The following is a 15,107-nucleotide window of genomic DNA, read 5'->3' as shown; positions in this document are numbered from 1 at the left end:
GCCTGAACTTTAAAACGCCTTAGTCATTCTTATCATCTATAACCCACAGGACAATATGAAAGTGCCTAAGTTTTTTAAATGAAAACAGGCTACTAAATAAACTTGCTCTTTAACTTGAATATGATATGCAATAATTATTCCATGGTTTAGACTGATCTGTTGTAGAATTCCAAAAACACACCCCCCCGCCCCCCACCGCCCCATTCAAAATTTAGGTAAATACACCACCCCTCAAGCTAGTAAACAGACTCCAATTTAGCAGTGTTCTTTGAAGGATAGCACTTATGTGAATGCAGAGATTCTAGGCAAGCTGTTAACAAACTATTACCATTTGTAACTACTCTCCTGTGTGAATCAAGATTTCTCAGTGTTATACAAGCAAAACAATCTAGTGATATAAACTTGCAATTAGCATAGGTACTTTTCAATTCCAAATTTGGTGCTCACAAAAACTTTATAATCCTCATTGACACAAGTGTGAAGAGTCTGAACACATACAATGCAACTATCTTAAGGAAATAAGCCTTACTATATTATGGTTGGAGAAGGCGATGGCACCCCACTCCAGTACTCTTGCCTGGAAAATCCCATGGATGGAGGAGCCTGGAAGGCTGCAGTCCATGGGGTCGCTGAGGGTCGGACACGACTGAACGACTTCACTTTCACTTTTCACTTTTATGTATTGGAGAAGGAAATGGCAACCCACTCCAGTGTTCTTGCCTGGAGAATCCCAGGGACCGGGGAGCCTGGTGGGCTGCCGCCTATGGGGCTGCACGGAGTCGGACACGACTGAAGCGACTTAGCAGCATATATGGTCTAAGGTGAGGTTTGTTTTTATTTAGTCGCTCTGTCCTGTCTGCCTCTTTTGTGACCCCACAGACTGCAACCCACCAGGCTCCTCTGTCCTTGAGATCTCCCAGGCAAGAATACTAGAGTGTGTTGCCATTTCCTTCTCCAGGGGATCTTCCCAACCCAGGGATTGAACCTGTATCTCTTGTGTTTCCAGTGTTGGCAGATGGAGTCTTTACAACTGAGCCACCATGAAAACCCCCAAGATGAGGTTACATTTAACAGAATGTTGTATCTCTATTTTTTTAAAGAAAATTTGAAAACTATTGATTTAAGTAATTTTCCTTTGCATATCACGCACTGCTTGACAGCAAAACTTTGACATGACTTACGATTTATCATGATTGTGGGATAAAGAAAAGAGATCATAAACCAAGCACACGCCGAACACTGTGATGCCCGTCTCTTTCACCAGCATTGCACAGGTCCCCAGAAACAGACTGAGCAGCAGGAAGAAGGGAGAAGCCGTGGGAGGGAAACTTTCCCCAACACAACACTGGTCCACACTCCTGAAAAATAAAGTTGACATGGTTTTACTCCAAGAAGAAATATGGGTTGCTAAGAAATGCCACCTTTTAAAGGTAAGATCCAACACAGATTTCATTTTATTCTAAGTAGATGAGCAAAGATATCTTTAAGAATATAATTTGCAAAGGTGGGAAAAAGTAAATGACTGACAATGCTGAATTTGGTACTTAGATAAAAGCATATAAGTTATGGTAAAATATGGTATATAACAGAGGAACACTAAAAAACAATTTAAAATGCTAGTATATAGAGATATACTTAGTGACATGTAAAGATATTTAGGTGAATATATATTAAGTGAATAATATAAGCCACATGCGGAGAAGGCAATGGCACCCCACTCCAGTACTCTTGCCTGGAAAATCCCATGGACGGAGGAGCCTGGTAGGCTGCAGTCCATGGGGTTGCTAAGAGTCGGACATGGCTGAGCGTCTTCACTTTCACTTTTCACTTTCATGCATTGGAGAAGGAAATGGCAACCCACTCTAGTGTTCTTGCCTGGAGAATCCCAGGGACAGAGGAGCCTAGTGGGCTGCCATCTATGGGGTCGCACAGCGTCGGACACGACTGAAGCGACTTAGCAGCAGCAGCAGCAGCATAAGCCACATGCATGAACCCTGGAGCCAGGTTTCCTGGGTTCAGATCACAGCTCTGTTGTTAACTAACAAGGTAACAAGGGGCAGGTCAATGCCTCCCTGTGCCTCATCCTGTGTTTATCATCGTTATTATTATTGTTTTTGTGAAGGTGTTTTATATGTTTCTGTACAAAGAAAACACTGGATAGATACCAAAACACAATCATCATTAATATGATGAAAATACAGATGTTTTAGTCTTTTTCTTTTCTTCTGGCTGATCTGTTTTTTTTTTTTTTTTTTAATTGAAGAATAGCTGATTTACAATGTTGTATTAGTTTCTAATCTGTAGTTTTAAGTATATTTTCCATGAGAATATTTAGGGAAAACTTTTTTTTTTCTCAGCATAATTTCCAGCAGGGATTTTCTAAAACCCTCCAGTTGCTGTAAAGTCTTTTTTAATCTTACAAAACAGAATCGGCTCCCCAGCAAGAAACCTCACAGCTCCTTCTGCAGGTGACACACCAATTTGTTCCCCCTCCTTGGTAGGACAATACATCTGCAGTTGTGACGTCTCACCGTTATTGTTATGTCTTGGAACAACTGCCTAAATTATATTCCAAATTTGTAGGAGACAAGCTTTTTCTCTGAAGCTTGTTGACACCTAAAATTACTCAAAGTGCGAATGACCTGCACAACAGAAAGCTGTAGCAATGTGGCTTCTTACCACACAGGTACGGATAGGCTGCAGACCCACTCACATTCCCAAGTTTATTAACACACAGAAAAGGCCTGAGAGATCAAGTTCACACTCAAGAGTGATTGTTAATCTTATTCTAACACCAGAGTAAACAGGAAACAATTGTTGAATTTGGGTTTACATTTTTAATATTTTCACAACACTCGTATATAACTAGCAATGCCATGAGGATTTCCCAGGTGGCACAGTGGTAAAGAGTCCTCCTGCCAGTGCTGGAGACCCAAGAGACACGGGTTCAATCCTTGGATCGGGAAGATGCCCTGGAGAAAGAAATGGCAACCCGCTCCAGTATTCTTGCCTGGAGAATCCCATGGACAGAGGAGCCTGGTAGCCTACAGTCCATGAGGTCACAAAGAATAGGACACAACTGAGCGACTAAGCAAACACTCATGCAATGCAGTGGGAGGCTACAAAGCCAGGATAGAAGCTTGGTCCTATATTAAGAAAAGGTTTTGCTCTTAAACCAAAACTTTATAAGGTTTAATTAAGTTCATTCTTGACCCAAGGTCTAAGCTAGTTTACAACAAGGATTCTCAGCACAGCTCAGGGAAGATGATTCTTTGTTACAAGGGCTGTCGTACAGGCTTCAGAATCCTTGGCCTCCACTCACATGCCAGGTGAGCAAAAATATCTCCAGACATTGCAAATGTCCCTGGGGACAACATGGACAAATTTCTCCCATATGGAGAACCACTGGTTTAGAACAGTGTTCCTTGCAGTCACTGTGTTTTCTAAGATTATAGGCCAATGAACTGACCCAAAGATCAAAGTTTATAAATCCTTAACTAGGCATCACTCCATGAAGCAGGGCAATGGTTCACTGTCCCCCCTTTATCTGGGCCAGCCACTGAGTCACTGCCCCCATTACATTCTTTTCTTTTTTTTTAGATTTTTTAAAACTTTGTTTATTTTTAATTTAAGGATAATTGCTTTACAGAATGTTGCTGTTTCCTGTCAAACCTCAACATGAATCAGCCATGCTGCTGCTGCTGCTAAGTCGCTTTAGTCATGTCTGGCTCTGTGTGACCCCAAGGACGGCAGCCCACCAGGCTCCTCTGTCCCTGGGATTCTCCAGGCAAGAACACTGGAATAGGTTGCCAGTTCCTTCTCCAATGCATGAAAGTGAAAAGTGAAAGTGAAGTCATTCAGTCATGTCCGACTCCCAGTGACCCCATGGACTGCAGCCTACCAGGCTCCTCCCTCCATGGGATTTTCCAGGCAAGAGTACTGGAGTGGGGTGCCCCTCCCTTTTGAACCTCCCTCCCATCCCCACCCCTATAGGTTGATACAGAGTCCCTGTTTGAGTTTCCTGAGCCATACAGCAAATTCCCATTAGCTATCTATTTTACATATGGTAATGTAAGTTTCCATGTTACTCTTTCTATTCAACTCACCCTTTCCTCCCCTCTTCCCATGTCTATAAGTCTGTTCTCTATGTCTGTTTCTCCACTGTTGCCCTGTAAATAAATTCTTCAGTACCATTTTTCCAGATTCTGTCTATATGTGTTAGAATACGATATTTATCTCTTTCTGACTCACTTCACTGTGTATAATAGGTTCTAGGTTCATCCACCTCATCAGAACTGACTCAAATGCATTCCTTTTTATGGCTGAGTAATATTCCATTGTGTATTACATCCTATTTTTAGCCCACCCCTTTGCCTATGTGGCTATGTCACAACTCAGGTGAGAATCTGATCATCTTTCGGGGAAAGAGGCAATATAATGGGAGATTGTTTTATTGCTTTTCAGTCTCACAAAGCAAGAAGCTTCTGTATTTTGATGAAAGGATGTACAAATTAGAAAATCACAGTTGAGAAATAGTGCTTTCAATTCAGCCTTGTCATTTTAAGCTTTAAGCTCCTTTAATGAGTATAATAAAGAGGCGGGGGGGAACTAAGACCAAAATGAAAAGGACAAATTAAACAAATCATAGTTAAATAGAAGACAGGACTATACCCAGTATAATTTGGCTCAGAGCTGATTTCAAATTCCATTCTCAGTAAGAGAAATCAAGAAGCTAGAGCTTATCTTCCCAGCACTGGGATAGCAGTCCTTTTAAGAGGCTATGACATGGTTCAGAATATGGCTGGAAAACAGAACAGCCTAGTCTTTGGTTAAGAGACAGTTTCCTATGCCAAGTCTCCAGGAAGCTCACGGTTATCTCACAGCCAAGAAGCTTCCCTCCTCTCTCAGGAAGGAGCTCAGAAGCTCACACAAACACACACAGCAGAAACTCCCAGGGAAGAGCATGATTGTAAACACAGACAAGGGCATTCTTAGCCATACATACCTATTATAGGAGAGAAAGGCCAAAAGAAACAGCAGGCATGCCAACACATCAGCTCTGCCAACAATTCCAGCCACCTACAAATTTTGAAAAAACAAAAACCTTAGAAAACCACTTTCTCAGAGACCCATAACAGAAATGTATTTGTTTTTAGAGGAATGAAAGAAACAGTACACTAGAAAACACATTATTCTTCAATTTCTGATATATGACTTCTGGTTATGTTAAACATTTAACAATAATTTTAAAGAAGGAGATAAGAAGAAAGGGGCAAGATTTTCATGCTTAACTTTATTTTTAACCTTTCTTGACTATAATACAACTCATAATCTATCATAATATAGTATTACATATAACATATTTTCAATATCATACATATATTATACTTACAAATATACTATATACATTATAAATTCCTATTTTATATTCAGATGTTCTTACATTATTGTACTTACATATATTTCATTATTTTATTTATATTATAAATTTTAATATAATATGCTATATATGTAAATCATGTTATAAATTATATAATATAAAGTTGTTTGTATATTTATAATTTATATGTATATATTATAATTTATATATACTATAATTATGCAACATAGTATACATTATTATAACAAATATCACATTAATAACATGTAATAACATTATATACATCATAATATATAATTTTAATTACATCTAAAGATATAAATAATATAACAGAAAGACAATGAAGACTTGTAACTGTTACAAACCTAAGATTGATGTATACCTGTGGCGGATTCATTTTGATATTTGGCAAAACTAATACAATTATATAAAGTTTAAAAATAAAATAAAATTAGAAAAATAAAGAGAAAAAAAAAAAGAAGCTAAAAAGAAACAGTGACTAATGACCATGGTTTTAGAAAATATACATCACAACTGAATTATTAAGGTATAAAGTAGCATGAATTACACAACCTACTATCAAATGTTTCAGAAAATAAAAAATATTTCTATATATTGAAGGAGAAAGAAAGCAAGGATGATAAAGCAAATGCTGCAAAAGGTTAAAAACTGGTGACTCTGGACAAAGAGTAATATGGTCTTTACACTTCTTAAATTTGAAATTTTGTTTTCAATGTGTTACTTCAGAAAGGTACTGAAATGAAAGACAGGTGGGGGATAGATGCCTATTTATAAATATTTGTATTATTTCACTATTTAAAACGTGTACATTTCTCTTAACTATTTTAAATCCAAGAAATAAAATTATGAAGGAAAAACTAGGGTATGGTTAAAAGAAAGTTTCAAAGAAAAGCTCACATGGGGAGGAAGAGTTTGCAAGAGAAATAAACAGATTTGACATTCAGGCACAGAAAACAGTTTCACCCAAATCACAGAGGACCTGAAGCCCATGATGTGTTGAAGAATCAATCAACAGTTAATAGCAGAAAATAGATTTCTGGGAAATATACCTATAAATATCCTCAAATAATGAGCAAACTTTGCAGTCATAAAGGAAAGGTGATGACACACACATGGAGCTACACCACCCAAGGCTTCAATATAGACTCCTCTTGCCATCTGAGTGAGACTCAACTTTGTCATCTTTAAGTTCTGAGATTTGGTTTTGTTATTTTTAAAATGACTATTACACCCCCTACCTCATGTTACTGCTGTAATAAGTAAAATGATATATTGGGTTGGCCAAAAAGTTCTTTGGGTTTTTAAATGAACTTTTTGGCCAACCCAATATATAAAGTGCCCACTCGGTGTTGATGCCCTTCTGTCTTCCTTTTCTCTGCAGAGCAAGGAAAGGAGACTCTTATCACTGAGGTTTTCCTGTGTGACATATAGAAATCATCTTTTTACATTGAAGTTTACATGTGTGATATTTTATGTTAACTTTACTAGATAATCTAATATATCTATTAGTTAAAATCTAAATAAAAAAATAATTCAATTAAATACCTGCATCAGGATGGATAGCGAGTCACATAATTGAGAAAAATTCTAGTCAAATCCACATCAAGAGAAACCTGGACACGGCCAAAGAATTTCACTGGCAGTATAGAACTGAAAGCTCTTACCTAAAGTGGCTGTTCAGGCCACATGCTGTTCATTGATCCCTTAATCTATAAGGAACTTGCATGCCACGTCAGGAAGAATGCATGAGGGAAGTAGGCAGTGACAGTGTGGTTTCACTCAGTGTCAAGGCCCGGCTCAGACTCGCAGTCTGTAAAGCTACAACTGCACTCGATTCACTTCTGAAGTCTAGTTCTGCTCATTCTATATCACTGCCTCCTAGAGCACTGAGCTCAGCATCACCTGCAAGACTTCTGGAAGGTTAAACAGAGAGCCCAGCTGCTCAGCAACAAAGTCCTGGGATGAGGCCAGGCATCTGGGCCCAGAGGGACAGCTGCCACAGCACAACTGATGGTGGCCAACTCAGACACAGCAAGATTCACAAGTCGGTAGTGGGAGTACCAAGCTGGAGCAAGGCAATCACAAGCTAGGTGAGTGAAACCAACGCTGTGAAGGCGTCTGGAGCCCTGCTTCTCGAACTGTAGTCAGTTAGCTCTGCTGGGAAACAGCGGCAACAGCAGCATGTGCCAGCTGGATGTGCCCAGATATAAAGAATGTAGTGTCCCTTGGAGCAGAAGCTCAGAAGGGGTGTTGAAAAGTCAGCGCTAACATCGAGACTCTGCTGCCGGCTCCAAACCCCCACACAGTCACTGAACCCCTATTCTACATCCTTGTTAAGCTGGGGTCTCTGGGGGCAAGAAGGCTAGTGTCTTAAAAACAAAGTGACTGTCATTAGCTAATATATGTCCAGACCAGCCAAATACTGCAAGTCAATTTGTCAATGTCATCTTGTTCAGTAATTACATGTATCACTCCCTTCAACAAACATTTTCCAAGCACCTCCTCTTTGCCAGATATTATGCCAGCTGGAGGGATAAAGCCTGCCCCAAGCAGTTAGTATCTGGTGGGGAGTCAAAAAAGGGTATTAAGAAGTTACAAGGAAACTGCATGCATTGTAAAGGGGAGAAATCACAGAAGACTGAAGGGATTAATTTGGACTGCAGGATCCAGGAAGGGTTTGTGGAAATGCTGGTTGTATTCACTGGGACTTACAGGTCAGGCACAGAGGACTTCAGGAAACTCGAGACAGGAAGATGTGAATTCTGGGCCAGAAAGGGAATGCAGCATTCCAGGGAGAGGAAAGAGAGGTCTGTAAGCATGTGGGTGTTTCTGGCTGGGAAGGCATAAAGTGATGAGTGTGTGTGTGTGTGTGTGTGTGTGGGTGTGTGTTTAGTCGCTCAATCATGTCTGACTCTTTGTGACCCAATGGACTGTAGCCTGCTAGGCTCCTCTGTCCATGGGATTTTCCAGGCAAGAATACTGGAGTGGATTGCCATTTCCTTCTCCAGGGCGTCTTCCCGACCCACCCACGGATCGAATTCACATCTCCTGCATAGCAGGAGGATTTTTACCCACTGAGCCAAGACAAAGTGATGACAGCATGGATTACTGAAAAGGGGGCAGCAGTGAGCAACAGACAGCAAAGATGAAATAAGTTGCAGCCCCTTGGGCCTGATTCCACAACAATGGAGGCTGAACCATAGGGTGCTGGGAAGTACAGAAAGACCGGTCAAAGATATCAATACAGAGATGGACAGTAATTATTTTTGCCCTCAAGCTGCAGGTTTCCATCACCAATTGGGTAGTTGTAACCTGGGAAATGTATTCCTTTAAGAAATACTTGAACATTTGAAAAACATCAGTGAACCTAATTGAGTTGAATGCAAATAATGTAACGTTCAGCTCTCTTAGCAAGCTTTACAGAATCACAAGTGGAAACTGCCAATTAGGGACTTCATTTGTCCCCAGAACTTGTTACTTCTTGGACTATCACTCATAGGATTTGTATGAAGTATACTATATGTACAAAGTTATTAATTATGTTATCTGCAAAATGAGTTCTCCTGGTGTCAGACTGAGCAGGAACACACACTTAACACAGAGCCACAGCTGAAAGCTGACATGCTGATTAGATCACGACCAATTTTTCCCCTAGTACTCTGTTCCAGCCTTGGAAATGCTCACCCTAACCTTCAACTCCGTGTGTAAGCATTTCCTGTTCTTGTTTTTGATTTGACATATGAGCATTCCTTCAAACAGTAATGTCTCTCTTAATGACTTAAGTTTTAATTCTCATAGGATAATTTCAATGATTTCCTCCATTTTCCTAATTTCTCTACTGATTTTTCTCATGATTCAGAGTTAAGAAAAAACCCATAAATTTCCCAAGAAATATACTATCAGGAAACCCAAGAATCACAAGGTTTTCAATGAGGAAAGTCTATCTTATTCACTGTATAGCCCTGCATTGATTGACTAGATTCCAGTCACTCAAATATTTATTGAAAAATTAAGTAAATAAATTAATTTGTTCATCTCTATTTAAGGTGGAAATAATTTTTCCTTCACTGAAATTCTAGTTTTATTAGAACATATTGCTTTGTCTTGTATGTTTTTATGTGTACGCTCTTTGGCTTTCTAGAGGCTTATGAACAAACTGTGGGTAGGGAACCCCACTGCCCATTCACATATCCCCTTGGCACCTGACACAGGGCCTGTACCAAACAAGTACTCATTAACAATTTGTTGATTATATAATTAAGAAAACAAATCATTAATCATATCAACATGCTTAAACTAAACCTTCCTCCCCCCCAATTCAAACCCACTATCCTTCCTGTCATAATTGATGGTCCCATATTTATTCTTGTTTAACAGAGAGGGGATATATTCTACTAATGTAGAATATACATTATTCTTTCACCACACTATGGTCTGTTTTTCTTTTTTTTAATCATTTATCACTGTTTTCATAACACACATTTCTTTTTTTACTATTCCTCTGTCCTCCTTTTTAGAAACCTAAACTAATATCTATAATTAAATAATGGTCTCTAGATTTTACTTTCCAGTATAGTCTATTATGTAGGTCTAATTTCTTTACTTTCTTATGCCTCCCCTATCTTCTTGTAAATGCAAATAGTTTAAAATTTTTCCCTAAATAAATGTCCATCTCTCAGGCTGCTTTGTCCCCATAATTGTGTTACCATGGATTTTTTTTTTCCCCGATTAGTATGAAAGTTGGTTGAAACTCTTTCTTAAAGGTCATTTTGCTAACAGAATTTTCCCTTTTTCTTAGATTTCAACCTAACTCTATCAGTTCATGATCACACTGAATTTTATGCTCTCCTTTTCTGCAAGCACCGAATCAGGACTGGTCTTATTCTACTCATTTGTTCTTTCCTACACAAATTTTCCCCAACACCCTCTAAGCATGAATTTTCAAATCTATCTAAGAAACTGTCAGAAACATAATGAAGTCAATGGGCTTAGATTAAAACATTGCCATTGACCCAGTGTCATATGTTCTATATGGCGAGGAGTAGTGGTCCTTGATTATTTCTCTTCATCCAACAATAATATTGAAAATTTATGCATCACTCTTATCTTTTAAAATTCATATCTAAAGTTTTTCATCATAATTTTAAATACTTCAAAGGATTTAACTTCCTGTGCATTTTAGAAATTGATATTTTAAAATAGGCCATAATATTACTGTTTTGAATGTACCAAATGAACCTGAAACATACCACAGCAGTTTGAAGCTCATCATCTTCCATTTACACAAATATGAACAGGCTCTTTAAATGAGAGACATTTCACGTGCCCTTTCCCCTTGAAATCATGTTCCCATTTTATTTCCACCTCAGCATTTTTTTCTTAATATGCTATACAATTACATTTTAAAATGTTCTATTTATCATCTCACTCTATAATAAAAATATATGTATAATCAGATTAATTTTTTAAAGTTCCTGTGATCAAAAGCACCTAAATTTTCTGAATTTTCAAAATTGTTGAATTTTCAATTTTGTATTATTATTCCAATTAGTCTTATTTTCAATTGCTAAATACAGTATGTTAGAAAAAAATGATAAAAATTATTAAATAAAGAATAGTCCTCAATGATATAGGTGTAGGCTTTTTTAATAAATTCATTTATCTATGACTGAATATTACTTTTTGTTAGAATAAGGAAGCATGAGGCATCAATTCTATTTGTAGCTTTTGTATTTGAACGCAGTTCACATAAATGAGGACAGAAGTAACCATGTTACAGCAGTGACAGTTCTTTGAACACCCAAGTTATCTGCAAAATCATAGCGATCTATCATCTTGCATAATGTTTAATGATCTATCAGCTCCAGGTTCTCCTTTAACCTGGTTGAAAGCAAATAAATGAAGTGTACCAATCATTAAAGTTACCCGTCATTGGATTCATTTGCTTTCATAGTTTCTCAAAACTAAGGAAAAAAGGCTTGACTGAGACTTTGCAAAGGCTTATTATGTATACTTTACAGCCCTCCACTTACAGGCACCTTGTTCAGTCCAAAATACTCAGAAAGGACTGGGAAAATTACACTTAACAACGTAATTGTTTATAAAAATAATTTTCTTCCTTATCACTCTAAATATACTTGTGTCAAAACCTTGGGCTTACAGATTTAGAATTTTGTTTGTGGCAAATGTCCATCATATGGCCTAACCAGTCCTCATCATCAAACCAATTGGCCAAATCAGACGTCTTGCTTCAGATCAAATGAAAGTATTATGCATCCCCATGATAAACATCTTGCAGGCCACCTTACCCTACTTCTAATACAGTGCTGCCTTCTTCACAGAAACATGTATAGACAGAAAAGGACATAAACCTACTTTGGGTTTATGATGCCTTAATTAGGGGAGACTTGGCTGACACCAATATATCAAATTGTTTCACTGTATGGTGCCATTTGTACCCCTGGGGCATAGTAAGATTCTGATGTATGCAAGACATTCCTTATTTTTTAAATATAAGTAAAAGGCAACTGAAAAGGGAAGAGGGAGAAGAGAATCAACTTGACACTTTTCCCCCAGGTTCTCAGGTCTGGATGTAAACTGTAGGATGTGAACTGTAGGAAAATGCCTGGATGCAATCTGTGACTCTTGAGACAATTCTTATAAAACTGTGGTAGGCATGGACTGCTTAGAAAGTCTTCATCCACCCTCAGCAATACATAAAATAAACCAGCTGTGGTTACTGAGATGTGAAGCCAGGCTAGATGACACCATCTTGGTGCATGATTAAGCCCATATTTTAAATAGGACTCCAGATCTATACTTTCTAAACCCATTTCTCATCATCCTCCAAATAACTACAGTTCATACTAAATAACTTGGAAAACTATTGGTAAGTCTTGAATGTGTGTTTAATTTGAAGAATGTCAGTTCAACTTTTTATGGTCTTCCCCCAGCTGTTGGGCTTCCTAGTGGCTCAGTGGTAAAGAATCCACCTGCCAAGCAGGAGACATGGGTTTGATCCCTGGGTCAGGAAAGTCTCCTAGAGAAGGAAATGGCAACCCACTCCAGTATTCTTGCCTGGGAAATCCCATGGACAAGGAGTCTGGTGGGCTACAGTCCATGGGGTCACCAGAAGTCCAATACAACTTAGTGACTAAACAACCCTAGCACTTAAGAGTTCTGTATCGTGAATGTTATAAATATTAAGCAGAGCAAGAATAGGTTAAAAAATCATAGAGCGGGAACAATAACTCAGCATGCTAAGTATTTCAAAATGCCCCTTGCTGTTTAAAACACATTAGGACTTAAATTTTCCACAAATAAAGAACTGTGGTCATTTATGACTACCTGTAATAATGACAGTGGTTATTTAGAAAAGCAGTTAAGTCCTGGAGGTGCATTGGCCATCAGAACATTTAAAAAGAAAAGTGGTCAAGCAGAATGATTTATATATAAACACTTCAGTAGAGCTTTAAATTCACATGGTTTTGAGAGGAGAAAAAGATGACTTTTGTGCTTCATTATTTCATTGAGTCTCAGTGACACTCACCGCCTCTGTGTGAACAGGATGCACGGCAAAAAGTAACGCTGTAACAAAAGCAAGTCCGCGATTCCTGAAGACAGTTTTGTCACAGGTGTACATCAGCACAAGGGTCACTAGGCAGTGTAAAATGACATTTACTGCGTGGAAGTAGAATGGGTCCATGCCAGTCATAAAGATGTTCAGCCTGTGACAACAAATAAAAACCAAATTAGCTACAAACAGAAGGTAAGCACAAGGAAAGCAAAGGGAATCCATCACTTTAAAAGGTAAGTTATTTAATTATTTTAAATGATTCCACTATCAGGTTACTCTGTATATAAGTTTTTTCCTACCTAAAAAATTTTCTATCTGCAGAAATCTTTGTAAATGCAATATGATATTACTTCAGAAAACTTGGTGGCCTCACTGAAAAGGCAGACAGGTGTGGAATGCTTTTCTTCCCTCACTCGTTTTTTTCCCTCACTCCCTGGCTGGTCCAAACACCTCCCAGAATTCTTGCTTCATTAACAGCTGAATGTTCTTGCTTCTTGCTTCTTCCTAAGCAGCTGAGTGTTCACAGGCAAGTCCTCAGTGCTGTAGGTTGGAGCCATGGTCACCAGCAATGAGAAAGAGACCAAGAAACTGGCACCTGTGGTCAAGGGTGGGATAAACCAAGTACAACTGTGTTTTCTCACCCACAGTGCCACCAGGAAGCAAATTTCCAGATTATGTACAAGGAATCATTGTTAATTACCACCCCACAAAGCATCTCCAGGGCATCTACCCACCATTACCAGCTGTAGCTGAAATTATTAATATAAGGGTGAGAATGAGCATAGCATTTCAGAATTTGTATTAAATGTTCTCTAATATCAATTCCTATAGAATCTCAGAATCTGAATTCCAGGATTACAACAAAAAGAAAATAAAAAGAGGACCACAATGAGAAGAGAAATTTGTTGTTCAAAATTTTAAACACTTTCACAGAGAGACTTCTGAATGTAGCCTTTATGTTAAGAATAGGACATAATGTCCTCAAATAAGTCTGTGGGGTTATAGAAAAAAATGTAACTGCATAGGGAATGACTCTCTTGGGAGAACACACACACCCTAAGTGGTACTGTCTATAGTCATCTAGACTCCAGTCCATTTTACCAAAACAGTAATTCCATATCTTTATCCTCACACTCTTGATCTGCTTCTCTTATACAGCTACCTCCGCTTTGCCAAAAACAGCTGAGAATCTAAAAGTCAACTTTAGCAATGGCATACGCATATTCTAAATACTTGAGTTGATTCAGCTTTAATTTACAGAATTTTAAACATCTCAAGCTTTATTTGGACACACGAATCTAAATGTCATAGTCACTAATCAACTCAATTTTCATTTCCACTGAAGTAATCATGGTCCCAACTAAGCCTTAAAAAAATGAATTGCTGGCCAACTCCAGGGGCTCAGTGCAAAATTCAAGACAGCTGTGCTGCAGACCTATGCATCTGCTCACACTCCAAGGTGCTGAAGATAGGAACCTGGTGCGAAATACCTCCTTCAGAGGGAAAGAAGAAAGGGCCGTGAACAAGGGGACTGGTGTGTTCGGCTAAAGAAGGGAGAACAGCATCCCTGCCATTCCAGGACAAGAGGACCTACACACGCTGAGAGAGCTGCTGGGAATCAGAAAGCACAGGACGGGGCTTCCCTGCTGGCTCAGTAGTAAAGAACCCACCTGCCAATGCAGGCGACATGAGTTTGATCCCCCATCCGAGAAGATCCCAAATGCTGCAAAGCACTTAAGCTGGTGCACCACAACTATTGAACCTATGCTCTGGAGCCCGAGAGCCTCAACTCCTGAGCCCACTGACTGAAGCCCGTGATCCCTAAAGTCCAGGCTTCCCAGCAAGAGAAGCCACCACAATGAGAAGCGTCTGCACCAAAATTAGAAAGTAGCCTGCTTAGCAATCGGAGAAGGCAATGGCACCCCACTCCAGTGCTCTTGCCTGGAAAATCCCATAGACAGAGGAGCCTGGTAAGTTGCAGTCCATGGGATCATGAAGAGTCGGACATGACTGAGCGACTTCACTTTCACTTTTTGCTTTCATGCATTGGAGAAGGAAATGGCAACCCACTCCAGTGTTCTTGCCTGGAGATGGAGACTGGTGGGCTGCCATCTATGGGGTCACACAGAG

The 15,107-nt window shown here is 39.0% G+C and overlaps 1 protein-coding gene across 2 annotated transcripts in view; it reads right to left on the bottom strand.

Moving 5' to 3' along the window:
- TMTC1 (transmembrane O-mannosyltransferase targeting cadherins 1) overlaps positions 1-15,107 on the bottom strand; it is a 311,748-nt gene that overhangs the window by 275,074 nt on the left and 21,567 nt on the right. For both annotated transcript variants that reach the window (XM_059886525.1, NM_001192761.3), the window contains exons 2-4: positions 12,951-13,128; positions 5,006-5,079; positions 1,182-1,358 (exon numbers count right to left, since the gene is read on the bottom strand). In XM_059886525.1, the coding sequence (XP_059742508.1) occupies positions 1,182-1,358; positions 5,006-5,079; positions 12,951-13,128 (429 nt within the window). The remainder of the gene's footprint in view (positions 1-1,181; positions 1,359-5,005; positions 5,080-12,950; positions 13,129-15,107) is intronic.

The sequence above is a fragment of the Bos taurus genome, chromosome 5 (genome assembly GCF_002263795.3).
Source record: "Bos taurus isolate L1 Dominette 01449 registration number 42190680 breed Hereford chromosome 5, ARS-UCD2.0, whole genome shotgun sequence".
In the NCBI taxonomy this organism is placed as follows: Eukaryota; Metazoa; Chordata; class Mammalia; order Artiodactyla; family Bovidae; genus Bos; species Bos taurus.
The sequence above is the reverse complement of the archived record's forward strand: the minus strand, read 5'-3'. Positions and strand labels throughout refer to the sequence as shown.